The 26,254-nt window shown below is 37.8% G+C and overlaps 2 protein-coding genes across 6 annotated transcripts; both read left to right on the top strand.

Moving 5' to 3' along the window:
• The first annotated feature begins 11 nt into the window (after positions 1-11).
• On the top strand, positions 12-2,689 carry si:dkey-148a17.6 (uncharacterized protein LOC108190685 homolog). 2 transcript variants are annotated; one of them, XM_067402327.1, is made up of 3 exons: positions 12-1,669; positions 2,039-2,076; positions 2,456-2,689. In XM_067402327.1, exon 1 carries the CDS (start codon positions 598-600, stop codon positions 1,663-1,665), a length of 1,068 nt encoding a protein of 355 aa, XP_067258428.1. In that variant the 5' UTR covers positions 12-597; the 3' UTR covers positions 1,666-1,669; positions 2,039-2,076; positions 2,456-2,689. The 2 variants fall into 2 exon arrangements, with proteins under 2 accessions (XP_067258428.1, XP_067258429.1); XM_067402328.1 differs by lacking the exon at positions 2,039-2,076.
• On the top strand, positions 1,687-25,977 carry esrp2 (epithelial splicing regulatory protein 2). 4 transcript variants are annotated; one of them, XM_067402326.1, is made up of 18 exons: positions 1,687-2,581; positions 2,744-2,789; positions 3,850-4,002; positions 4,509-4,637; positions 15,202-15,315; positions 15,590-15,704; positions 15,958-16,053; positions 16,185-16,239; positions 16,452-16,559; positions 16,829-16,961; positions 18,199-18,241; positions 18,698-18,999; positions 19,580-19,813; positions 19,903-20,101; positions 20,629-20,827; positions 21,346-21,529; positions 23,464-23,565; positions 24,723-25,977. In XM_067402326.1, the coding sequence occupies exons 3-17, from the start codon at positions 3,871-3,873 to the stop codon at positions 23,548-23,550; spliced, it is 2,130 nt and encodes a 709-aa protein (XP_067258427.1). In that variant the 5' UTR covers positions 1,687-2,581; positions 2,744-2,789; positions 3,850-3,870; the 3' UTR covers positions 23,551-23,565; positions 24,723-25,977. The 4 variants fall into 4 exon arrangements, with proteins under 4 accessions (XP_067258427.1, XP_067258424.1, XP_067258425.1 ...); XM_067402323.1 differs by having other exon boundaries at positions 16,449-16,559; XM_067402324.1 differs by lacking the exons at positions 1,687-2,581; positions 2,744-2,789 and adding an exon at positions 3,210-3,687 and having other exon boundaries at positions 16,449-16,559.
• The last annotated feature ends 277 nt before the right edge of the window (positions 25,978-26,254 follow it).

The following is a 26,254-nucleotide window of genomic DNA, read 5'->3' as shown; positions in this document are numbered from 1 at the left end:
TTTAATATTTGGCATATTTGTGTGATGCGTATCCCTATGTGTAATTAGTTCAACTTGCATTATTTATTTGAAAGTAATATTTTGTTGTAAATTTAAAAGTAATGCATTACTAGTTACTTAAAAAGTAATCTGATTAAGTAATTTATGTTGCTTGTAATGTTACCGCCACTGCCATTGATGTGTTATAACATTTTAAAATACATTTTTCTTTCTTTTAAATTACTTTGCATTTCAATAATTGTGTTTGAAAAAAGAGATTCAGATTCAGTAAAAATGCAATAACAGGCATGAGACGCATTAATAATCTGGAGCAAAATTAGATCTGACTAAATTCTCAGAAATGAGCATGAACTGCAGTTTCATCTGCTTTCTACAGAATCCCTGAATTCACAGATGCTCTGCCCATGCTCACTTAAACATTTTTGGTTTGTTTTGTTTTTTTTGTCGTCAGACAACCAATGTTTTTCTTTTCTGTGTTTTTGGGAGTTCTGTTTTTCTCAGTTTTCTCAAAAGGGAAGTGAGATTTGCTGAGACAGACTTGTTTTCTAGCTCAGTGGTTAGACGTGTAGCAGACTCGAGAAGATCAGGGAGGGAATCATGAATGCTACGGCTTATCTTCACGGAGATGAGGAGACCGACCTGGGCTCGGTGGGGGCATGTGTGATCCTGGCCGTGTGCTTCCTGGTGGGTACACCTGGGAACCTGTTGGTGATGTGGACCATCTTGAAGTATGTGAAAGAGCGCTCTCACACGGTGCTGCTCATCCTCCACCTTGCAGCCGCAGACCTTCTGGTGCTGATCACCCTGCCGCTGTGGATCTACTCGCTGGCCCGTTCCTGGGTGTTCGGAGTGGCCGCCTGCAAAGCCATGGTGTACATCATCAATGCCTGCATGTACAGCAGCGTCTTCATCATCACCATCATGAGTGTGGAGCGCTTCCTGGCTGTCAGGTACCCCTTCTTCTCAATCAGCTGGAGGAAACAAGCACTGAACAAAATACTTTTAATAATATGGACGGCCTCATTTCTCCTCAGTATTCCTGTCATTGTAACTCACACTTTGGGAGAAGTTCATGGACACGATCAGTGTACTTTCAGGGAGTACACGTCTGACATCCAGGAGGCTGTGTTGCTCATTTTAGAAACTCTTATAGGCTTCATCATCCCCTTTTTTACTATGCTGGTCTGTTACGGCTGCCTCTTTAATCGCATTGCGCAGATGAACTTTAGGTCCAAACGTAAATCGACGGTTCTCATCTGCAGTGTGGTTGTGATATTCGCACTCTGCTGGATACCTCATCATGTGGGGAATTTCCTTTCCCTCATCTCGCTGGCTGTCAAGCATTCAAACCCAGACATGGCAGAAAGTCTGGAGGACGCCTGCACCACAATGTCCATTATAGCAGGAGCCTTAGTGTTCATCAGTAGCTCAGTAAATCCAGTGCTTTACGTGTTTGCCGCACGTAGCTTCCGCAGCTCGCTCCGGGAAACTGGAATACAGAAGCTGTTTCAACATCTGTCAAGTTCAGTATCAGTTGAAAGGAATAAAGAGTTATCATTCGTGTCCAAAAGACAAAGTTCACACACCACCAACTCACAGTCTCTCATAGACTCAAAGCTGCCTGAAGATGTGGCTGTGGAATCATGTATCAGTACCTCAGATTGACTTTGTAAGAAGCTTTTTAGCCAGGAACTTAATAAAATGACCAATAATAATCATAATAACGGTTGTTTCTCACAAAAGAGTGCATAAGACTTTAAATGTAATTTTGTATTTCAGAATTGTGTTGAAATGTAAACAAATTGAAACCATTTTAAGTGAAATATATATTCTTGTACCTTGTTCTATGTGTTTTAAGTATATTCACTGAGATGTTTTTTTTTGTTGTTTTTTTTTTATCCTACACTGAAAACACTTTTACATTTGTGATCAAGTGCTTTTATAAGTGTCTATTTGGGATCAAATTCCCTTTCATCTGAAATGCATTATGATTTCAACATCTTCCTCTTTCTCGTTGCAACGTGTGTGACTCTCTCAGTGGTGTGAAAGAGGAAGTGGGCATTAAAAGGAACAGAGGTCAGTCTGGAAAAATATACCATCTGTTCCACTGATTATTCTCATGATTTTATTACACTCATTATTTTCTAGAAAGCTTCTTTAGAATTAAACATCAGTTATTTTTCAAAACCCGAACATATACATATATTGCATAGGCCCGCTGTCCATATCAGAAGAAAAACTCACCAGGCTGTTTCTTTTAATGTGAAATTGTTAGTTGGGACTTTTCAGTGAAAGACCTTTAATGACTGAATTAAAAAAAAAGAGAAAGATATACATTTGAATTATTACATTTTGAAAGGCAAAAACTGTACCTACAGTGACATGAGAGTTGTTCATGTCTTGACCTGTGGTTCTACTTCTCTCTCTTTTACAACACAAATTTCATGACTGAAAGAATCAACTGACTATTGCTAAAGATGAACCCAGAGAGACAAGGAAGGAGATGCTTGGCAGACATGGAATCTTCTTCAGCTAAGATTGACACACAATGGACAAGTGAGAGGACTGCAGAACATTATTAGTAGGCTATTTATTTATTTTTTTTTTTTTACTGTGCCATAAAGTGAGGCACTGTCATGTTTTTTTATTTGCTGTAATTGACCAAATTTGTCATTAAAACTTTTTTCTGTTTCTGTTGTGATTTCTTTGTCAACCTATAATTTTTTCTTTTTTTTTTCTTTAGAGAGTAGCTGAATGGATTAAACACTCAAAAGCATTACATATTAAAGGTGAAAAAAAGCTATATTAAGAAGCAAATTCAAAATTTGACATTAATTGCGTTTACTCCAAACAAAACAAAACTATGCCATAGTTAAGGCTACGATGTTCCTGCCAACGAATCACTCTGTCGTTGCAAGGTGCAATGAGTAAGACCCGCCCCTAAACGTCACAGCAAATAAGTGAAGTGTAATTGGTGGTTTAATGTGCCAATCAAACGTCCTCTTCATAACTGCAAAAACAATGCATGACCTGACAGAATAAACATATGCGCTAATGCCGATAATCTAAAACCATGTCTTGTGAGATTATCAGTATCTGTGTAGTGAGAGTGGCAGAGCTATTGGTAGTTTGTGAATGTTTATGAAAGTGCACTGGCCATATCTAAAACAACGCTTTTATTAGATTTTTTTTTTTTTAGAAACTGATATGACGTATGAGTGTTCATATCAAAACTGTAAACGGCTATATTTCAAATGTATTTCTTTAAACTTAAAACTTATTTAAAACATTGAGTGCATATGTAAAATAAATTTGCGTATTAGAAGACAAAGTAAGCTGAGCAACACGGTTATATAGGTGTGCAGCAGCAAAGCAGGACAAAATGAATTCTGATCTTATCTCCAACTTCCTAGCGCATATAAACCAATCCGAGCGGGTTACATAGGCTCCGTGGCGATACGCCCCGCCCTCACCTTTACAAACCAACCAATCAACGCGCTCCTCCGGGAGATTGACTCCAAACAGGGAGGCCGAACCAAAACCAGGTAACCAAGAAAAAACGAGACAGCGAGAAAAGCCTTCAGGGCTTGTTATGGGGTTAGCGTGAGACGAGCCAGGACTTTTTTCTGCCTTCTTTACCAGTCAAACCAGTAACTCTGGATAGAGAGCACACAAGTACAGCAACAGGTAGAGTCTCGTGCCGCACTCTCTCTCGTGTCCTTCTCTTGGAGTAATCTTCTGTCCTTCCTCGTGTACTTCAATTGAATTTCCATTTCTTTTGTTTGCTTCTTTTGGAGAAAGGTGAACCCTCGTGTTACTGTTTTATTTGATCTTTGCTCTTAATTGTAGTTTTTACCCTTGTGGTCCCTGATGGCTTCGCACAGTGATACTCTGGTGGTGTTCTTTGGGGCAACAGCTGGTGCAAATGGGGGTAAACTGGGGTCGGATGAAAGGGAATTAATTCTCTTGGTGTGGCAAATTGTGGATCTACATGAGAATAAGGTACGGACCTTTTGACCCTGATGTAAGGTCTCTAACTTTAAACTACCCACGATGTGCTAGTGTTAGAAACCACCTTGACAGCTGACATTCACCAACAAGGTGCGCTTTCAGAGAGTTAAATGCGCTGCATTGTGATTTACATTATATTCAACATTTGTTTCCTTTCACGATCTATATGACAACTCGATTAAAGCATTATAATGCGGTCTTTTCGACCCACGAGAGTCGAAAGCGTGCCTTTTTTGGTGCATGTCACCGCCTGTAGGTCAGTAACCCTGCCGTGTCTGCTTTGCTTTGACAAACACACTGCTGAGAATGAGATATCAACATTGACTCGGCGTCAAAGCCACTGAGCTGCCTACCTAGACAGCATTGGCGCGTGGAGAACATTGGACATTGCGTCTGTGTTCTCGACGGCCAGGTGTGTAAGGGCGCGTCAGTGACAAAACCCGCTAGAGTTGCATTGTGAGGCCGGTTGAAAGAGATGATGATGGTGTTGTTAACAGGTGGGCAAGCTTCAGCAGACTCTAGTACAGCCGGACAGTGTGGATCTGTCGGAGCAGTGCAAGGAGGAGACCGGGCTCACGGTGGAGGAGCTGTGCAAGGCCGAGCCGCTGGAGAGCGTCCTGCAGCAGGTGAGAGAAACCTTCATGCAGTCTGTTGGTCTGTCTCTTTATACAGTGTTTGTGTATCTTATGTCCTTTCAAACTAATGCTTAGGAATATTTCAGACATTTTAGTCTGTGATATCTAAAATTCACATATATGTCAGCATATATGGTAAGTCTTTGGTGTATTGCACATGATTCGATTTTAAATTGATTGCTCTGTGGTTTGTGTGGTTTGGGTGTGGGAAGGAAGGCACAGACGCTCTGCTCTAGGCGAGCGTGCAGGTCTAGTCTTGTTGTACGCTGATGTGTTCAGCAGACATCTGGAAGACTGAATGTTTACTTGCGAATGCACTCACCTGAGAGCCATATATGTCATTGAGTTGAGAGTGAGCAAGAGTGATACGAAAACGGGGGGGATGAATAGAATAATTGAGGGAATAAAAGGAAAAAGAGTCCTGTGTTTCTTTTCTTCTGCTGTCCATGTTAGGCTCATTTATTGAGAAGGATATGGACAGTTATGGGCTGCTCCTGAGTTTTGCACGTATGTTTTGACAGAAGGTGGATGTTGCCAAACGTGTTTTTCAGCCGTGACGCAGAGAGAATTTGTTTGTACTCGGTAAACCTGTTCCCACCCCCCACTGTTTCATAACGGTCACCTTCTTATTACTGTCCCACTGAAAGGTATTTAGAGCCTACGCTCAGTTGTGGGACTAGACGTTTGTTGGAATATACCCATTTCTTTTACAAATGAGGGACATTAAACAATACTATTTAATTTTCTCACATTTGTTTTGCATTCCTTTGTTACATTCAGCTGGTGGCATTTGCATGTTATCTTGATTCCGTTGTAGCCTATCCCCAAGGGGCTCTGTAAATATTAACTAGTGAAATCAATTTCTCTCTGCGTACCTTTCAGAGAGAGCGAGAGAAAGACTGTATCAAACCATTGGTTCAGTTCAGTTTGTCCTTTCAAATTTAAAGCAATGCATATAAATACACACACTTCCATTGGGGGCCTTAATCCTGAAGCAGGTTTAGGTGGATAGCCAGGTATGTTTCAGTTTAGTTTGCACCAACCCTTGGTTTTAGGTGCCATGAAAGTGGCTTGGCTTTTAGCGGTGTTCATCGCCATAGTAATTCATGCTCCATGGCTAACCTGCTCTGGGGCAGGTTGTATTCTTGGTAAGAGATCACAAAATTAGCTGAGCAAAGTGACACATCTCTGATGCAATAAAGTCACTATTCCAGTTTCTCTTGCTCCAAATTAAAGGTCACTACATAGTCAAAGATTTTAAAATACAAAATTGTCTGGCTTTTAGTGATGATTATTTATATAATTATTATTCCCCTAATCCATTACATGAGCCATTTTAGTTCAACAATTATTAAACATTTAGTTTAAATGAACACAAATATGTACAGATAATATGTAGTATAAATAAGATTTGGAATCTGTAGATAAAGTTTTAAAAATGACTACATGTGAGCTTACATGTCCAAGTCTCTGTATACCTGTATATTATCAACTATATAAACTAACTTCATAGCTTTCACATGGACTGATATAGTAAGATATTTTCTTCTGTGTAAATGCATTTGTGTTCTTCATATTCTTCAATCTTCAGCAGAAGAGACAATTGAATCGTGCTGATTCTCTTGTGAGAAGTGAATCCCACTTTCTGTATGTTTCAAATCATGTGATTGGCTGTTTGCTACTGTTGACACACTTTCATGTGCACACGTCTTCCATGAACTCAAGATGACAGTTGATGATCGGCGTCATGATTCCAACAAAGCCTGATTGAATTGACTTGTTTTTCTCAACTTGAAACTAATTGTTGTCTTTGTTATTAAAAAAGGGTCAAAAAGCAAATTATAAACAATAGGTTAAAGGGTTAGTTCACCCAAAAATGAAATTTCTGTCATTGATTACTCACCCCAATCGTTCTACACCTGTAAGACCTTCGTTTATCTTCAGAACACAAATTAAGATATTTTCAAGTTCAAGTTTAGTTTATTTATATAGCACCATTAAAACATCAGTAGCTGACCAATGTGCTTTACAACATCAGATAAAATAAATGCAAGCAAAAACAATTAAATAAATAAATGTCACACAAAATTTTTGATGAAATCCAAGGGTTTCTGAACCACAAAGGTAGTAAAGACATCATTAAAATAGTCCAACATTGCAGTGTTTCAACCTTAATGTTATGAAGCGACGGGAATACTTTTTGTGCGTTGAACTTTGTTCAACAATTTCTTCTCTTCCTTGTCATTCTCCTACACTGTTGATGTAGTGAACGCAGTGCAGCGCTTCCAGGTTCTACGTCAGAACGCCGGCTCATTATTGGCAGGCTCCTGCGTGTGCATCACACACATACGTCGTGCTGCTCTCATGTTCAGCTTCGACCGATACTGAGCTGGCGTTCGGACATAAACATGTAAGCGCTGCACTGCGTTCACTACGTCAACAGCGTTGGAGAATGACCGGGAAGAGGGAAAATTGTTGAATAAAGTCGTTATTTTGTTTTTGTTTTTAGTGTGCAAAAAGTATTCTTGTCACTTCATAACATTAAGGTTGAACCACGTGGACTGTTTTAACTATGTCTTTACTACCTTTCTGGGCCTTGAAAGATGCAATAACGTTGCTGCCAAAAATATCTTATCTTAATTTGTGTTCCGAAGATGAACGAAGGTCTTATGGGTTTGGGATGACATGAGGGTGAGTAATTAATGACAGAAATTTCATTTTTGGGTGGACTAACCCTTTAAATACAATGTATAAAAGATACAAATTCAATAAAGAGTCCTTGAAGTTTTTTGAAGTTCAGGGACCGAAGCGTTCAAGTAAAAAATTGAAAAATTAAACGTAAAATAAAACTGCATAGTCTACATTGAAATAATATACACTGATTGCTATTAACTACAAATTGGAGCACTGCATTAAGTTCTTTTCATGGCCTGTTGCTCATAACTGTTTCTTTATCACTCAGATGTGTCAGTAACTTTAAGCAGGTCTGTGCATTTATATTAACATACCACAATGTACACCATATAGGAAAATCTTTATTGCTAGCTACAAACTTCATATTGTCACAACAATATATTTTTAACGTCATACCCAGCCCTATAAGGAACAGTTAGGGGTTTATGGATGGGCTGACAGAGAGTCTCACTCAGGTATGGCAGTCTAATGAGGATCGTGGCCTGTTGTCTTCAGTGAAAGATTCATTCAAGAAGAAAGATCCCTTATTTTTGGAATTGTAACACTGCTAACATCCATTTCTCACTGTTGTGACTCACTGGTTGATAAACTAGTCTAGGGTAGGAAACCAGTATTTAGAAGGCTTTAGTGTGGATCATCCTATCTTACTAACAGACTTCAGTCAAACCTGTTTTTCTGAGCATTAGCGGCTGATCTGTGCTGTTAGTACTGAGATGTGGTATCCACAGTGAAACGAATAAGGGAAAAAAACATTTATAGCTGCTGGCACTGTTTGGATGACTCACTTTGGCTTTGCACCTGCTTTAGACGCTAACGCTGTGGGAATGGTGTGGTGTTAACACATCTGTTTGTGTAAATATATTTGTGTGGGTGTGAAGGAGAAAATACTTTTAGAAGAATAAAATTGTTAGTATGCGACAGAGTGTGTTTGTGGGAGAAAATGATCTTGGGTGTGTTTAAGAGACAAAGGGTGTGTTGGAGAAAGTGTGTGTTATTCTCTGAGCTCGCTGAGAAAGCACAGCAGGCTGGCAGGAGCATGTCAGTACCTGTGTGTGATGAGCAGAGAGCTTTTCTCCACAGACTGTCAATGCTCCGGGAGGATTCTAGGAAATGCCTCTATGAAAGGATGAGTGACACATTCATCCATTCTTTCATTCGGCCCCAGAGCAGACTTCCCATCAGTGAAATGGTCATTTATAGACATGAATTAGATGGGTTTTGAGTCTGAGCATTGTATAAAGTAAGTACAGAATGGATTAAGTGAAAACCGGTTGTATGTGATTGTTGCTTAAACATCCTGGTAGTTCACCTGGTACATCCTGTTACCTTATCTAATAACACTCCCACTTTACTTTATCCTGCTCACTCAGGGTGAGTTCCACTCAAAAGAAAGCATCACTATGTATGTCCCACTAGCTTTTTTGGGGTTTTAGAAAAGCGCATTATAAATAAAATTAAATGTATATTACCTTTGAAAAGCAGAACACTTAAAGTGAGTTCAGGACACTACTGTATCATACGGAGACCCGGACATGACATGCAGGGAAAAAATAGTAAGCTAAATCGTGATTTATTAATTTGTTCCCTCAATTTACTAAAATGTGTGCACAATTTACTATTTCGTTCTCTCAATTTTATAAATCATGCTCATGATTTATAAATAGAGGGAGTGAAATAGTAAATCATGCACACAATTTAGTAAATTGAGGGAAAAAATTAGTAAATCGTGCGTACGATTTAATTTTTATCATATGTGTCTCATGATCTCATAATTTGTTACACCCTTCACAAAAGCTTATGTTGATAAAATTTTATTTTGATTTCTATTATTACCTTAATTACATGTCAGAAAAATTAATGTTTATAGCTATTAAGATTGTTTCATTGCTTCTCTTCATTTCAGATTAATTTAAACAGATTTTTAAATATATCCTTTTTTATTAAATTGCATGCTCAGTGGTTGATAAAATTAAAACCAATCAAATGTTTGGGGTCATTAATACTGGAAAAAAAATATTCTAAATGATAAATTATAATTTTCCACAAAAATTAGGCAGCAACTGTTTTCAGTGTTGATGTTGATAAGAAATATCTCTTGAGCATTAAATGTTATTTGAATGATTTCTGAAGGATCATGTTAAACTGGAGAAATGATGCTGAAAAATTCAGCTATCACAGGAATAAATTACATTTTATAATTTACTAAAATAGAAAAGTTATTTTGAACTGTTATATGTCACAAAAATAAATTAAATAAATGCATCCTTGGTTAGAGGCTTCTTTAAAAACATAAAAAAAAAAACACGGTTGTATGTGATTTGTGCATGTAAGACAATTTTCTGCTGATTGATGGATATAAATATAAAATCCACATTTCAAAATCATGTGGTCATAAGTGGCAAAATTACCATAAATTACCACAATGATAAGTGTACTTTACTAATAGCCTTAAGGAACAACCTTTTTTAGAGGGATTTTGTTACTTGCTTACATTTTGAATGACCTTACAGATAGCTTCCCTTTCCTTCAAGGGAGCAAAATTTCGGAATTTGGCCTCTTTGTACATGTGTACACATGTACACGCGCACACGCGCACACACACACACACACACTGAGCAAACATGGCTCATCAGGACAACCTCATTGATTGTCATGCTAAAGATCAAATTTCTTTCTCACTCTCACTGACATCATGGCAGAGGAGAATGTGAAACTGAAACTCAGATCAAGTTTAACTACCATTTTTACCTTATTCTAACCATACAAACACATTTTCTCAGTGCTGGAAAGGCTAGTTTATTCATTCCGTCTTTTTTGCTTAATCTAAATGTTAATCAAAGTAATCATGATAGTTTTGATTTGCATTTTTGCCTTTCCTATAAAGAAAAAACATTCAGCCAGTGAAATGATACCCTTCATATCTTGCTTGTCCCTGGAGTTTGATCTCCTTTCTCTAATCGTTTGTAGGCACAGGGTGTGTCTGTTTTTAGCAGAATGTTTGTGTAGTAGAAATTAAGATTGCACTTAATTATTGCAGTTGTCAATTTGTGCAAGGTGGGGTTGTGCATTGAAAACAGCCATGAACACAATACACAAGCGCACCCACAAACTCTGTAACAAGTGCATCGCTAAGTCGCAATTATAACGCACAAAATAATGCATCCACTGTGTACCAATAAAGCTTCAAGCTTACTTGAAATGAGATGTAAAGCTCTTGAATTATACTTTTGGAATTGTCAGGTATTTACAAAAGTCTTGTTAGATAAGCCCTTAATGACCAACTGAAACCTCATATTAGGATGAGGTATGAAGATGAACAGGTTCTGTAGAAAAACAGCACGTCACCATCCAAGAGCATGATGGGAATGTAGCTGAATGAGTAGCAGTTCTGCCTTCAGATGTTCTCAGTTGGTTGAGAGCTTTACACTACCCTAGAATTCTCTAAAATTCCCAGCTTGTAGATTAGGTTTTGTTAAACAATCTTTTAAACTGGTCAACTGTGTCTTGGCTGCTTTTACTTTTTTTTTGCTCTGGGTCTCAATGTTGGGTTGTTATCATCTGTGCTGGCTTAAATTATCTGAAAAATAGGCCACACAGGTTCTGTCTATCCTCTTATTGCATGCTACAGGCTGACAAACACAGTAATGGTTCATCCCTGCTCTGTTGTAATTCATTGCGGATTGGCTTAAATCTTAGAAATGTCAGGGTTGATTTATCAGGATCTCCTATCAGTAGTTTGATGATTTCTTTCCTGAGCTCTTGTTCTGAGCAGTGCCTCTCAAATTACATAATTTTATTATATATAATATAATATAATATAATATAATATAATATAATATAATATAATATAATATAATATAATATATAATATAATATTATATATATATATATATATATATATATATTTATTTATTTATTTATTTATTTATGATAATTATGATAAAAATAATTATACCGTTAGGATTAGTTAAATGTGATTTATTGTCAACCAACTTTATGACATCAACAAAATCCATGTGTATATATAATAAATATAAATATATAAGTTTGCACAGCTATTAAGCACGTTATCAGTTTTGCTGAATTATTACCTTATCTGTGGTTTTTGAAACCTGGCAACTGACAGTCCCACCAACTGACCGCTTTTGTGCTTTTAAAAACATGAACGAAATGGAAAAGAGCACAGGGTGTTGACGTGTCAGAGGCATTTAAGTTCTCACCATTCACCACTCAAAGCTGGAGTTTTTGTCCAATGCTGAGTTCTGCATGCTCGCAAATCCTCTCATTATAACAGTGTAGACATTATGTAAATAAGAGAATCATTGATTATAACAGAACTTTGTGGGATTGAGTGATCGCGATGAACTGAAATGAGTGACTGCTTTTTAGTGATTATAAAGGAGCGTGCATTCGAGGCTCTTTATTTTTATATATATATATATATATATGTATATATGTATATGTATATATATATGTATATGTATATGTAATATTTATGTATATGTATATGTAATAGGCTATATAGCGGCCATGTACATGCTGCAAATTTTCAGAAGTGACATCCGCTAAATTAATGTGTTTGAGATTTTTATTTATTTATTTTTTTTTTTTATTGTTATTATTATTATTATTATTATTATTTATTTTTTTAATTTTTTTTGTCATGTATGTGTGAGTTTTCTCCTTTCCCACAAACACATTTTTGATTCTAATTTGGGTGGACCAGCCGTCAATCTGAGTGGGCCCGCACCACCTTGGCCCTTATGTAGCCTTTCCACTGGTTTTTGATTTGATTAGTTCGATTAAAAAGCTCTTGTAGTTCTGGGTGGTAGAACCTAAATATTATATCATGAGAGTAATTTTAATATCACAGAGAAATTGTGTATCATAATATTTTTATATAATTTATATTATCTATTTTATAACCTTTTTAGTTTTGACTCTTTTGGGACAATCCAGTGAATAAAATACTTAACCAAAAGTTTACACATTTAAAATGTATTTGTTTAATACAGCATATTATAAGAGTTGAAAATGGAACACGCAAAACAATAAAACTAATATTATAAAACTGACGGTTCCATTGTAAAATAGCTGATTTGTGCTTATCTGTCGAATTGTGTATTATAATAAGGCAAGTTGCTTGGCAACCACAAACAACTAAACTTTGCTTCATTCAGAGCCCAAGAACAGCTCTTTATAACACATTCTTCTTTGTTTTGAATTGAGAAACATTCTGCTTCAAATTTTCTCTTTCTATGGTTCTTCGTTGCTATAATATGAACATTAAGTAGGGGTGTAACGATACGCTCAGGTCACGATACGGAGTTCACGATACGATACGTATCACGATATTTTGAACAAAAGGAAACTGAAATTCAAACAAGATTTATTAAAAAAAAAATTAACAAATTTCAATAATTGTCCTTGTTGTACACACAAGATCACATTTCAATAAAATAAATAAATATAAAATTTTAATAAAAACCTTCTGTATTCAAATTAACAGTTGAATAGGGCTGTCTGTCACTAATTTTTTTTTTTTAATTTAACATGAACTTAGAATTATGAATAGGGGCCGTTCACATATCGCGTCTAAAAACGCGTGGAAGGCGCGGCCGCACCACTTCTCCTTCTTTCCAAAGCGCTTGCGCTCCCGTGGCTTCGGTCGTTGCTATGCAACCTTGAACTGGGCTCTCCAAGAGGATCAGGATGTTTCTGCAAAGGATAAATGATTTATAGCCCTTGCATTAATTTTACTACGAGATATATTGATGGAGATAAGTTATAAAAACCACCAGGCATGTACAGCTATGATCAGCTGTTCGGCTGAGCTTTTGATGTTTTGTTACGGAAAGGCCATAGCTGATCGGTTGATTCTTGTCACACGACCTGCGGTGCGCTTGCGGCATATTCTGAGAAGTTGAGAATTGCATGCGCATCGCGACCGCGTTGATCCCATTATGAGCGCGCCTGCCGCGCGGCTACATTTGAAAATAATAACTGACTTGCACGCGGAAAAGACGCAATATGTGAACGGCGCCACAGAACTTAAAGCAAAGCATCGCAAGCGTCTATTGCTTTTCTGTGAGCACAGCTGTTGCTGTGCACTGCGGTGAAAGAAAGCCACGACTTTTCTCACGCGACCATGCAAGAGACTGACATGAGAAACGTTTAAACCTGCTTGCAAGATTCAATGTGTGCCCGAAACACTTACTGAACTAGAGAGCTGATTGAGACACACCATCTACGATAAATCGTTACACCCCGTATACTTATAGTAATTTAAAAATGTGGTAGCATTGGATCTGGACAGGAAGGATAACTCTGGGAGTTGGAAGGGGTGTGTCGCGATTCTGCCTTCTCACATCGCGATACAGGTTCGTGGACCTGCGTATCGCGATTTCGGTTTCATATTGCATATCGTTACAGCCCTAACATTAAGTAACACAAACCAACTGTCATGTCATAGTTAGTGGATTGCCTGTAGCTTACTGTTCTTGACTGATGCAGAGATAGATATGTTTACAAAACATCTGTAATGGTTCATTAAAGACTCCGTGTTTTTGCTAAACACAGGTGAATGTGGGAGCCGCTATAGCTGGGAATGAGCAGGTGGTGTGTTTTAAGAGCAGGACAAATGCTCTGCATTGTTTTGTCATCTCTCTGGTCACGTGAAATACTTCATCTGAAATGACTGCTGTGGCTCACTTCCTGTATTTTCACCAAACCAGTCTGACCAGCTGCTTAATCTAGAAAACAAGCACACGCATGCACATAGAGCAGCATGTGCACGTATTACAACATAATGTGGGTGTCCTCTGTGCTGCCCTTGACAATGTAGTAGAAAGTTCAGAAGTTTTAAAAACCTTTCAGTCCGCTTGATGGTTTGATTTTTATCTGTCTGTTAATCAAAAGATATTTAACAAGCTAATAAATTAATAAACTAAACAATTTCTCTTGTGATTGCCTGTGTCTGAAGTTTGTGTGAGGACTTTTGCTTTTACAGTTTTATAGTGAGGGAATAGTGACTTGATTTTTTTTTTTTTTTTTTTTTTGAAATCTGATCATTTAAGAATATACACACTACCATTTAAAGCAATTGATGGGTATGAAATCCGATTTTCAAAATTAATGTGCAAAGACTTGCAAAAGGACCCTTTTGATCATAAACAACAAAATTACTCTAAGTAACTTCATAAGTGCACTTTTCTCACAGCCTTAAGGAACGACCTTTTGTAGGGGATTTTGTTGCTCACTTGGATTTTGAATAGCCTTTCGGATAGCATTTTCCTTTTTAGGGAGCAAAAATGTCATTTGGAATTTGTCCCCTTTATACCCCTGATGTTCACCAAGGCAGCATTTATTTAAACAAAAATACAGTAAAAACAGTAGTATTGTGAAATATTATTTGACACATTTAAAAAAAAAAAAAAAAAAAAAAAAAAAAAAAAGGAATTTATGTATTTAGTCACATGATTCTTCAGAAATCATTCTAATATGCTGATTTGGTGCTAAAGAAACATTTTGTACATTATCAATGTTGTAAACAGTTGTGCTGCTTAATATTTTTGTGGAAAACTGTGATTTTTCAGGATTCTTTGAATATTATGTTTAAAAGAGCAGCATTTATTTGAAATCAAAGTCTTTTGTAACATTATAAAAGTCTTTACTGTAACTTTTGATAAATTTAATCCATCTTTCCTAAATAAAAGTATTAATTTAAAAACTTCTATATAAGATATAAAGGGAAGTGAATCTAAAGCCTACAGCTGTTTCTAGTGCTGTGGTGTTTTAGATTAGAAATAATCAGATTTTTTAAATCTCAATTCCTTCTCTCTTTCACTGCTTATGTCTCTAGTTTCATCAGTCGGTGTCAGCTGAAGTGAAGTCTCTGGGAAGAAGCTCCTACACACTTTGTGTGGACGGACCACTTCTTATCCGACAGGTGCTGCACCCCGAGGCCTCTAAAAAGGTAATCCGCACACATGAGTGTGTGTGTGTGTGTGCTTTTCTGAGATTTCTAAATTAGCTGTCAGTTTGTGGTATAATCTGTTTAGCAGCAACATGTTATAATCTTCACAGGAATGTTATGCTCAACCAGAGGACATTAAAGTGCTCTCAATCCATTCTGCCTTATACCTTTTCCCTCTTCTTTACTGTTCTCTCTCTTCTGCCCTTCCCTCAGGCTCCTCCCAAACATATTTTCCTGCTTTCTCACTCATTTGCCTTTATGTGTTTTGTTGTAGAATCTGGTCCTGCCAGAGTGCTTCTACACGTTTGTGGACTTGAAGAAAGAGTTCCACAAATGCTGCCCAAATGCAGGCCTTGTCAAAGATCTCACTCTGCCCTCCATGCTGGACTGTATCCTGCATATGCTTTGGGTTTTACTCTGCTTTGTGTGTTTCATCATCTTTCAATTACCAATGCCAATAGCATTTTAGAATACCAAATGACATTTGAATTTTTTTTTCATCAACATTTTTATAATTTTTTTTTTTTTTTTTTTCACTTTTATTTGTTTTTTTATATTCACTGTTTTTGCCTTTACTAGTTATTTTCAAAAGCAGCATTTCGGCTGTTTAGGTAGGAATATGTGCCTTGACACTGTTGCCAGATGTGTGTATTCCAGCGGTGGTGGAGCAGGAGGCCGGGCTGAGGGAGGTGAAGAACATGGTTCTGTTAATGCTGCACCTCCTGGCTGAGCCTTACAGTGAGTAATGCAGTGTAGTGGAATGATCTGTACGGTTTATATATTGAGAAGACATGTTATGTATTTCACTTTTGATGTGCACAACTGACCATGTTCCTTGTGGTCTAATAATTCAGCTTTTTTCTTTGTAGATCACAAATTCTCCACTTTTGAAACCGTAAACTACAAGTTTGAATCTGGAGCATGGTATGTATTCATACAAAGTGTATATTGTTTGTGTGAGCAGTGAGAAGTTACAATTTTACTGCTTCTGACCAAAAAGTCATTTGTTGAGAGTTGATTATTTGACCATAGTTTTCAAAAAAGATCTGTTGAGTTTTCTCATTATAAGACCCATGAGAATGCTTCTGAGCATGAGGTTTACCTGTGTGTCTGCATATGTGCACTGTTTCCAGCAGTAAGACAGAAGCTGTGGACAGCGAGACAGTCATCAGAGCTCGTGGGTTGCCATGGCAGTCCTCTGATCAAGACATCGCTCGCTTCTTCAAGGGCCTCAACATTGCCAAGTGAGATTACAGCTCAGTGTAACGCTGAAACACACACTCACAATGACATGGAGCATGCACTCAGAAAAGACCCTTTAGCACACATTAACAGTGTAATGCAAAACTCTGTAAGACCTCGAAGACAAATCCAGCCAAATGTCACATCAGGACTTTCACTGGTAGGAAAGTGAAATGTCAAAGCTGATGTAACATCATAACGAGCAAATTGGTAAAAAACTATTTTTTTTAAATGTTGCATCTCTGTGTTTCTTTGATTTTGTGTGTATCAGAGGTGGCGTTGCACTTTGTTTAAATGCTCAGGGCCGGAGGAACGGGGAAGCTCTGGTGCGCTTCATAAACTCTGAGCACAGAGACATGGCACTGGATCGACATAAACACCACATGGGCAACAGATACATTGAAGTGAGTTCACCTCCTTACGGCATCCTAACCAAGAGCTTGTTTTGTTTTACTTCAGTCAGCTGTTCATGCTTGGTCCCAATACTCACTTTAGTCTGAGATAGTCCTAATTCTTATTTACTAAATGTACACTAGGCATGTGAGAAACTACATTTTCTCATAACCGACTAGCCTGAGGGGTTTTAGGATGAATTTAGAGATGGCTCTTTTTGGAGAGTTTACCATGATGGTCTAACAGCATGGGCATCCCGAGGTAGAAACGTAAAACAATTGAAAAATAATTAGCATAGCTGCTGATAATAACATTTCATGCAATACATGGTCATATGCCTTTGATCTGATATAACTAGAGTGCAAGGTTATGAGATGCATCATGTGAATACTTGGCTAAAGTGATGTGTCTTTTAATCTGGATTTAAACAGGGAGGAAAGCTATTCCAGAGTTTTAGGGGCCAAATGCGAAAACGCTCTTCTTCCTTTAGATATTCTAGGAACTGCCAAAAGTGCAGGGTTTTGAAGAGCGTGATGGTTTGTAGGGCAATAGAAGGTTGGGTAAATACTAGCGATGTGTGCAGCAACTCATTTCATTATTGTTTAAACAGAAATTTTGCAACCGACCACCCCCAGTCCCTTGGAGATGGTCTGTATAGGCAATCCATTTTAAATAGGTTACTTAATACATGGACAGACAGCACTGAATGTTTCATTTTACATATTGTTTATTTTATATAATTGTAACTATTTATAATTAAAATTAGGATAGAGATATCTGCTGGTTTTTTTGTTTTGTTTTTTTGTATTGTCTACTGTTCCTTATCTGTTTGTACTTTTTTTTTTTTTTATATTACTTTGGTGGTGTAATTATTTTCTGTATTTAAATTAGACTTAAAATGCTTTGGTAATACCATATTCCAAATGTCATGTCAATAAAGCAACTTGAGAGAGAGAGATGTGCATGTGAATTACCTGCGTCTGTGCGGCATCTCTCCACTAGCAATGAAGCTGTGAGTGTAATTGCTTCAAAAACGCTGACGTTACCACCTCCTTGCTGAGTAATCTGATGTAGCGAAGCCAATTTATTAATACATGTTTCTGTGTGTGCACAGCACAATCTCAGACCTCTGTGTGTGTATGACAGAGACCTTATTCAGAATTGAGTGTTCAGACAGACCATGGTATAAATGGCAATAAAAATCATGGTTGTACAGCTCACTCCTATGACATTCTGCATTTGTTTCAGGTGTATAAAGCGACTGGGGAGGAATTTCTGAAGATCGCAGGAGGTGAGACATTAACATGAAGTCTTCGTTGTAATATGAGCAGACACTTAACATTTGTAGAGTAAATCTCTGTCCGTTATTCCCAGGTGTGTGTGTTTGTGTGTGTGCCCAGCCCCCCCTGTGGGAATGAAAGGCTCTTTGTGAGTCTCTTTCCCTTGCTGACTCATGTTGGGCAGGTAGAGGGGGAAACTCTAATCCCCTTCCCTCCTGCCCCCCGATCTAGCCAGGCCACAGAGAAAGAGAGCCATTCCCTCAGGGAGGAAGATGGGTCAGCAGCCTCTGAAAAGCTTCACACTGCCCTCACACACAGCAGGTGTAAAAGTACAGCGGCCTGCCGAGATATCATTACAGTGTGTGTGGATGTATCTGCTGAAAGCTTTTAGAGCAGCGGAGAATATCTCTGACATTCTGTATCCACTCACCATTTTAAATGTACGATTCCTCTTGCTCTTTTGACAGGCACGTCCAATGAGGTAGCTCAGTTCCTTTCTAAGGAAAACCAGGTGATAATCCGAATGCGCGGACTTCCGTTCACTGCTACTCCTCAGGATGTTCTGGGCTTCCTGGGCCCAGAGAGCCCGGTGACGGACGGGATGGAGGGACTTCTGTTTGTGAAGTACCCAGATGGACGTCCCACAGGTGATGCGTTTGTTCTCTTTGCTTGTGAGGAATATGCCCAGAATGCCCTGAAGAAGCACAAACAGATCCTGGGCAAGAGATACATCGAGCTGTTCCGCAGTACTGCAGCTGAGGTCCAGCAGGTACAGATGCATTTTATTTATCCCTCAAAGACCCAAGCATTGATATTCATGATGTATTACTTTTTCACCTTTTTTAACAAGTCTTTTATGAAGACATTAGGTATACAATTCTTTTTTGTATTAATTTTAATACCATTTAATTAAAAAAAGAAAATATCAATGAGGAAATGACAAAACGGCTCGGAAAACAGCTGAAAAAAGGAATAATTTTGTACAATTCATTTTGACTTTCAGGCTTCGTTGTGTGAGAACAATAGAAAGTTTTTGACCACTAATGCCCACTGTTTTAATTTTGCTACTCTTAGAAAAATGGTCTCAAATTTATGTACATTTAAAAATTTGAGGCATGTAAACCTTTTCCTGTCAGTAGACACACAGAAATAAAATTGAAAAATTAGATATCAATTACTTACTTGGTAAACGATATAAGCTGTGGCAGTTAATATGTAGTTATGCTGGCTCTCTTAGGATTAATCAGAACAAAAGAAACAAACAAACTGACTTTGTGTACATTTGTAGGAAACCAGCATCTAGTTCTTTATTGCCATTTCCTTGACCTTCTTTTGAATCTTCTGACTAGGTGTTGAATCGCTACATGTCCACTCCACTGATCTCCACACTTCCTCCTCCTCCTCCGATGGTATCTGTGCCCGTGTTAGCCACGCCACCCTTCATCACCTCAGGCAGCACACGAGACTGCATCAGACTGAGAGGTCTGCCATACACCGCCGCCATAGAGGACATCCTGGAGTTTATGGGGGAACACACCATTGATATCAAACCACATGGAGTGCACATGGTCCTTAACCAGCAGGTGACTTAATTGGGAACTTAATGAAACAAAAATCATCAGGCTTTATTAGAATGACTCTTTGACCAACCTTTTCTTGTCCATCTTTCTAGGGTCGACCCTCTGGCGATGCCTTCATTCAGATGAAGTCAGCTGACCGTGCATTTATGGTGGCTCAGAAGTGCCACAAGAAGATGATGAAGGATCGTTATGTGGAGGTGTTCCAGTGCTCCACGGAGGAGATGAGCTTTGTGCTGATGGGGGGAACGCTTAACCGCAGCGGCCTGTCGCCACCTCCTTGCAAACTGCCTTGTAAGAGACTGTCCGAAAGAAAGTTTACATTTTCTTTTGAACTTTTTTTTTTTTTTTTTTTTTTTTTTTTATGTCAAACACTTGTAGATTAACTGCTCTGTTAATTTGGGTTAGTATTTAGTGAGCGCCAGCAGCTGTAATCGATTCCTGTTTTATAGATGCTGATTTGTGTGCAGTGTTCCAGTCTGTTTGAGATTAGATTTCAGTTTATCTGTAAGAAAGCAGTGTTATAACCTCTTTCACAGATCTAAAGGTGCAACATTTTGGCATTTAGAAAGAGCAAGCCTGTAGCGGCACTAAAGGAAGGGCTGGTTACTAAGTGATTTGATCTGGTTGTTTGACCTTGGCTTGAGAATGGGTCGTATGTGCTCTCGCCACATCAGAGGAGACTAGTTGTTCCTGTACCATTTAAGTATACATGACATTCACACACTTGTGCAAGGTCAGCTGTGTGTGTGTGTGTGAGAGAGAGATATTTACACATTTGTGGTGAAAACAACTATTTCGCTTTATCTTGTCCCTCTCAGGCCTATCTCCACCAACATACGCTGCATTTCCTGCGACTCCAGCTATGCTTCCAACTGAGGCAGCGTTGTATCAGCCCCCCCTGCTGGCCACTCCAAGAACTCCACAGGCTCCAACTCACAGCCCTGCACATGCTTTAGCTTATTATTCTCCACAGCTTTACATGAACATGAACATGAGCTATACCACATACTACCCGAGGTACAAGACAAAAATCCTGAAAAATAAATGTATCGCAGTTTTTTTTTTTTTTGTTTTTTTTTAAAGAAATGTTTCTTGAGCAGCAAATTTCTGAAGGATGATGTGACACTGAAGACTGGAGTAATGCTGCTGAAAATTCAGTTTTGCATCACAAGAATGAATTACATTTTAACAAATATATTAAAAGGGAAAACAATTATTTTAAATTGTAATCATTTTAATAATTACATTTTTTGATCAAATAAATGCAGCCTTTGTGAGTGTAAGAGACTTCATATAAATGTTTTTATTTGTCTTATTGTGCTATTTAACAGTTCCCAAGCAACTTATCAACTTCTCCCATTAACATAAAATGTGTGGTTTCATGTTCATCATTCCGCTGTTGTAAAACTTATATTCTATTTTGTAAAATTGATATTCTAAACTGTCCATTTTATAGTGTAATTTTATCATTTAATAAATCTATTTACCATTATTTAAAACTTTTTTTTTTTTTTTTCCCTCACACTTTTGACTAGTCCACCGGTCTCTCCCTCCACGGTGAGTTATTTTGCGGCCCCACCTGGTTCAGTAGCGGCAGCTGTGGCCGCCCAGTCTGCCCCTGCCCTCCTCCCCCCTCAGCCCGGAGCACTGGTGCGAATGCAGGGCCTGCCGTACAACGCCGGGGTCAAAGACATCCTCAGCTTCTTTCAGGGATATCAGGTGACTCTTCATTCCACTACTCACTCACACATTCATTTAGGTTCTCAAGTTCAAAAACAAGTAAAAAAAAAAAAAGAAAAAAAAGTAGGGTTTCCCAAGCAGTGCACCTCTTACCTGCTTCTGTTGGAAAAGCAGCACACATCTTAAAAAGTTTCTATTGTATTGTCGTGTCATACAGCATAGTGTTTTATGATGAATCATTGTGTACGTTTTTGTCCTCTCATTAGCTGACACCTGATTAGGCGGAGACTTCAGAGGATGGTATGACACTTGCACTCAGAGAAGGAGGGAAGGGGGTTATAACAGACAGAGGGATAGTTAGGTGAAAAAGAGTGATGCTTTGATTTGGGCACGGTTCTGTGTGTGCTTTCTCTCTCACAGTATATTAATGTATTGCCATGGAGATTTTCCAGATGTTATAGTTAATTTCATATTGTGTGGTGGGGATGGCACAACTGTCTTCAGCATGCAGCATCCCTGCTCTCTCCTCTAAGGCGTGTGACACTCTGAGCTGTGCGTGTACCTGAGCGGTGTGCCTGTACACTGTTCACAAAGCGTAGCGCAGTGGCGCGTGTGTGAAATGCTGAGTTCAGGTTTGACTCCTGGCTGAACCAATGAAATGGATCTGAGCCCAGTCCACCCTCCAAGTGTGCTTTTAACCTCTGATACAAAATGCACACTATGGGACTCTGTGTGCGGGAAGTGTTTCTTTTTTGGCAGGTTTTTTTTTTTTCTATATAGTGCATTCATGCTTAAACATCTTATATGCAACCCTGTACGATGCATACATTTTTTCTGTTTTGCAGTGTATTTTGGGTGAAGTGTTGAATATGTTTGGGCATCCACTGGTGTCACATCTTGTGTTATGAATGATAAAAGGCTCTGTGCTTCAGACCTGTGTTTGAATGAAGAGCCTTTAAATGAACTATAATACATGAAGAAATAGTCTTTAATGAATACTTCAGTTATGCCCTTTATTCTTTCCTGCATTTACATTTAGTTCAAACATACAGTAGACTTAGGGGTGTGAATATATGTGCTCTGACAATGATTTGATTCTTCCTAAATGAAATCTGGAATTTGATCACTAGTTTATTTGTGTGATTTTAACCTTCGGTCTGAATACCAATATAATCTCCCACATTTCCAATACATTCTCAATAAAATAATTGTTATATATAGAATTAAATCAATTAAAATGTAAAATGTATTATTATTATTTATAAATAAGACATTTATCTTACAAAAGATTTCCATATCAGATGCTGTTCTTTATATTCATCAAAGAATCCTGAAAAAAAAAGTGTAAAAGCGTCCACAAAAATATTAAGCAGCAAAAACTGTTTTCAAGATTAAAGATACTTCTTTTAAAACAAAATCTCACATACTCACATGCACACATACCGTAATATTGTGAAATGTTAATACAATTTAAAATAACTGTTTTCTATTTGAATATATTGTAAAATGTAATTATTCCTGTGATGGTAAAGCTGAATTTTCAATATCATTACTCCAGTGTTCTGTGTCACATGATCCTTCAGAAGTCATTGATACTAATAAGAAACTTCTTGAGGAGCGAATCAATGTTAAAATCGGTTCTGCTGCTTAATATTTTCTTTCAGGATACTTTGAATAGAAAGTCAAAAGAATTTATTTAAAATGGAAGTCTTTTGAAACATTATAAATGTCTGTTACCTTTAAACAATTGAATGTATCCTTTCTCAATAAGTGTTAATTTCTTTTAAAAATATATATTAAAAAATTATATTTTCAGTATTTTCACTGCCATGTCAATGCACATCTTTTAACACCCTTGTTAGAAATGCATACCACTCTACCGTCACCTGTACATAAGACGGTTGAGAGAAGTGCTGATTGTTATGAGTGTAACGTGAGGCCTGTGGCACTGACTGTGGCTCGTTGTGCTGTAGTACATGCCTGAAGACTACAGCAGCTTGGTTGGAGTGAGTGAGCAGGGCCGGAGTCTGATTCAGCCTAAAGAGTGGCTTTGCCTGTAAGGGGAGCCCCTCCAGGTAAGCTCCCATGATGCCCCTGTGGCCTGAACCCATCGCTTCTGCATGGACTAACACTCTAACTCCTCTCCTCACTGCCACTGCTCTGTGGTGACCTCCAATCAGACCTGCAGTCCAGTAATACTATTCTTCTTTTCTTCTGTTTTTGCATCTGTGTAAATCTTCACTCAACTGCTTCATGCATAATTTAGTCCCAGTATGCTTGTGATGCTGTTTTAAGAAACTTGTTTTAATAATGCTCTTTCTCTCCAAAGTGACTTATTGGTTTGGGGTTTGAATGTCTTGTTCGTGTAGCATCATTGTTCTTAACTTGCTGCAAGTCTACAGCCTTTATAAGGGTTTCCTAATGAATGGCTAAGTGTATACTCTCATTTCTTTTCAGCTGATTTGATTGATTTATGATGGCATAAATCCTGTGTGTGGTGGGTTTATGCAAAAATGCTTGAAGGGTGTTTAATCCAAACTCAAATCCAATTTCTCTCTCTCTTTCATTCATTCATTCATTTATTTATATATATATGTGTATGTATGTATGTATTTCTTTTTTGGCAGGTGGTCTGTGTGTGTATATATATTATATTATATTATATTATATTATATTATATTATATTATATTATATATCACACACATACATATTTATTTATATTTATATATATATATATATATATATAATTTTTATAATATAATATAGTCTATATCTAAATAAATACCACCACTGGAATATGTGTACAGTAGTGGCCAAAAGTGATGTCTTGCCTATGTTCACCCTTAAGTTAATTAAGTGCTTGGAATCAGTTTTGTGATAACGCAATGAAACATGCCAAAATGTGCATAATTTTACAAAGTCAAAGAAATTTTGAACACATGCAAAATCAAGAGAGAACCAACGAAATGTTAATAACTGATTATGCTGTAGTAAATGTGTGCTTTTTTGCTGTGAGCTTTGTTTTTTTGTTTTTTTTTTATAAAATAAAACGGCAATACTTTGCCTTTTTTTGCCAAATAATTAATATATCTATATATATATAATATGAGGAAAGAACAACTTGTAGAGTAATAAAATAAATATCCCCTCTGGACATCACTTGACCACTACAGCATATATATTTAAATACTTAAATTTATTTATTTTTTTTTCCTTTTTCTTTTGCCGTAGCTCCAGGCGGACTCGGTGCTCGTGCTATATAACTGGAGTGGTCAGCGTAGTGGGGAGGCACTGGTGACCTTCCCCAGTGAGAAAGCAGCAAGACGGGCTGTAGCTGAATGCTCCAATCTTCCCCTCTCCGGCCACCCCATCCGCCTGGTTTGCTGTGAGTGACCACACACAGACTGCTACATCCACCAAAGGAGGACCGCACTTCACCTGTCTCACCCCTTTTGCCATCATTACCTGTCTTTTGGCTTTTCAGACAGTTGTTCCTGACACAAAGTAGTAGTTTAGGAGGGGACCTGACGCAGAAGCACTGTATATATGTTTATATACACACAAGCTAAACATCTCAGTAGCACTGCCTCACTGCTTGTGTATGTGTGTGAGGAAAATTGAGATCAGTGGCATGCATGCTAAAGTCTTCCTGTCTCTTGATGTCAAGATCTCTTCTATCCTAATTCAAGACCTTAAAGTAAACCTATAAGCCTTGCAAGCCATCAGTTTTTTGGAACAAGAGATCTTCCTGTTGTGCAGTCCAGTTTGGCACTAGAGAACTAAAATACAATTCAACACTTATTGCCGTTATGGATAAAGGAATGTTCTGAAATACAGTGTGATTTGTAAAAAGCCAAATATGTGCTTTAAAATACTGTACGACCGGTATGCTGAACGTAGAGTTCAAAAGGGCATGAAGGTTTTCCCAGTGTACATCTGTACTGTTGGACTGACACAGCCTTCAGACTTATTCCTTATTTAATAGAGATCAGACCAAGTATGTACTCCATAGACTTGCATGAACTGATTTTTAGTTTAATCCATTCGAAAAGTGAAAATTTTTATTTAAAGTATAAGATGAGTTGTTTGTGTGATCTACATGCTTCAGTGCTCATTCTTTAGTGAAATTGAATTGATAGAGGTGTGTATTCTGTTGCCCCCAGTCTGACCCCGTGAGAGATTGTGAAGACTGAACTACGCCACGGTCATACCTTATTTTGGAATTGTGGTTTACATCAGTTTACTGATTGTAGGCTGCTTGAATCATGAGCTCATTTTTTTTTTTTTTATTATAAATATGTATTTCATGACTACATTACCTGGAGTGCAATACAGGCTGAACAAAATGTCACACCTCTCTAGTGAAAGAAGGGACATTTCTCCCTAAAATGTATGAAATGTGTATGTACGTGTAAATGTGACTCTTATATGCAACAAATAAATTGATATTGCTCTGACATCAGCATGTCAAAGTGGTAAAGTGAAATGTTTTGGACCAGCTTTGTGTGATTGTTTTGATCAGTAGATTTCACCTTTTTAACTCCTCCCATTGTCCACAAACAAAGGCCCATGACTTTTCCAGTTTTATTTATGTATTTATTTATTTACTATTTACTGGATAAGGGTTAAGGATTTTAAATCTTAACCATGGTAGCAGCAGGCCCAATGATATTACGCACCGCCTGTGACCCCCTGCTTGCACAGGGAGTGCGCCTTGCAGCTCTGGAGACGTTTGTGAGAGACGCTGCGTAATATCATTGCGC

This window comes from Chanodichthys erythropterus, chromosome 11 (genome assembly GCF_024489055.1).
Source record: "Chanodichthys erythropterus isolate Z2021 chromosome 11, ASM2448905v1, whole genome shotgun sequence".
Classification (NCBI taxonomy): Eukaryota; Metazoa; Chordata; class Actinopteri; order Cypriniformes; family Xenocyprididae; genus Chanodichthys; species Chanodichthys erythropterus.
Note: the sequence above shows the minus strand (reverse complement) of the source record. Positions and strands in the feature narration are given on the sequence as shown.

Bases quoted from the DNA above. Each gene is read 5' to 3' on its own strand.
- si:dkey-148a17.6 (XM_067402328.1), top strand. From the start codon at position 598: ATGAATGCTACGGCTTATCTTCACGGAGATGAGGAGACCGACCTGGGC.
- esrp2 (XM_067402323.1), top strand. From the start codon at position 3,871: ATGGCTTCGCACAGTGATACTCTGGTGGTGTTCTTTGGGGCAACAGCT. The intron at 16,560-16,828 runs GTGAGATTACAG...TGTGTGTATCAG, and splicing joins AAGGGCCTCAACATTGCCAA to AGGTGGCGTTGCACTTTGTT. The intron at 21,530-23,463 runs GTGACTCTTCAT...GTTGTGCTGTAG, and splicing joins GCTTCTTTCAGGGATATCAG to TACATGCCTGAAGACTACAG.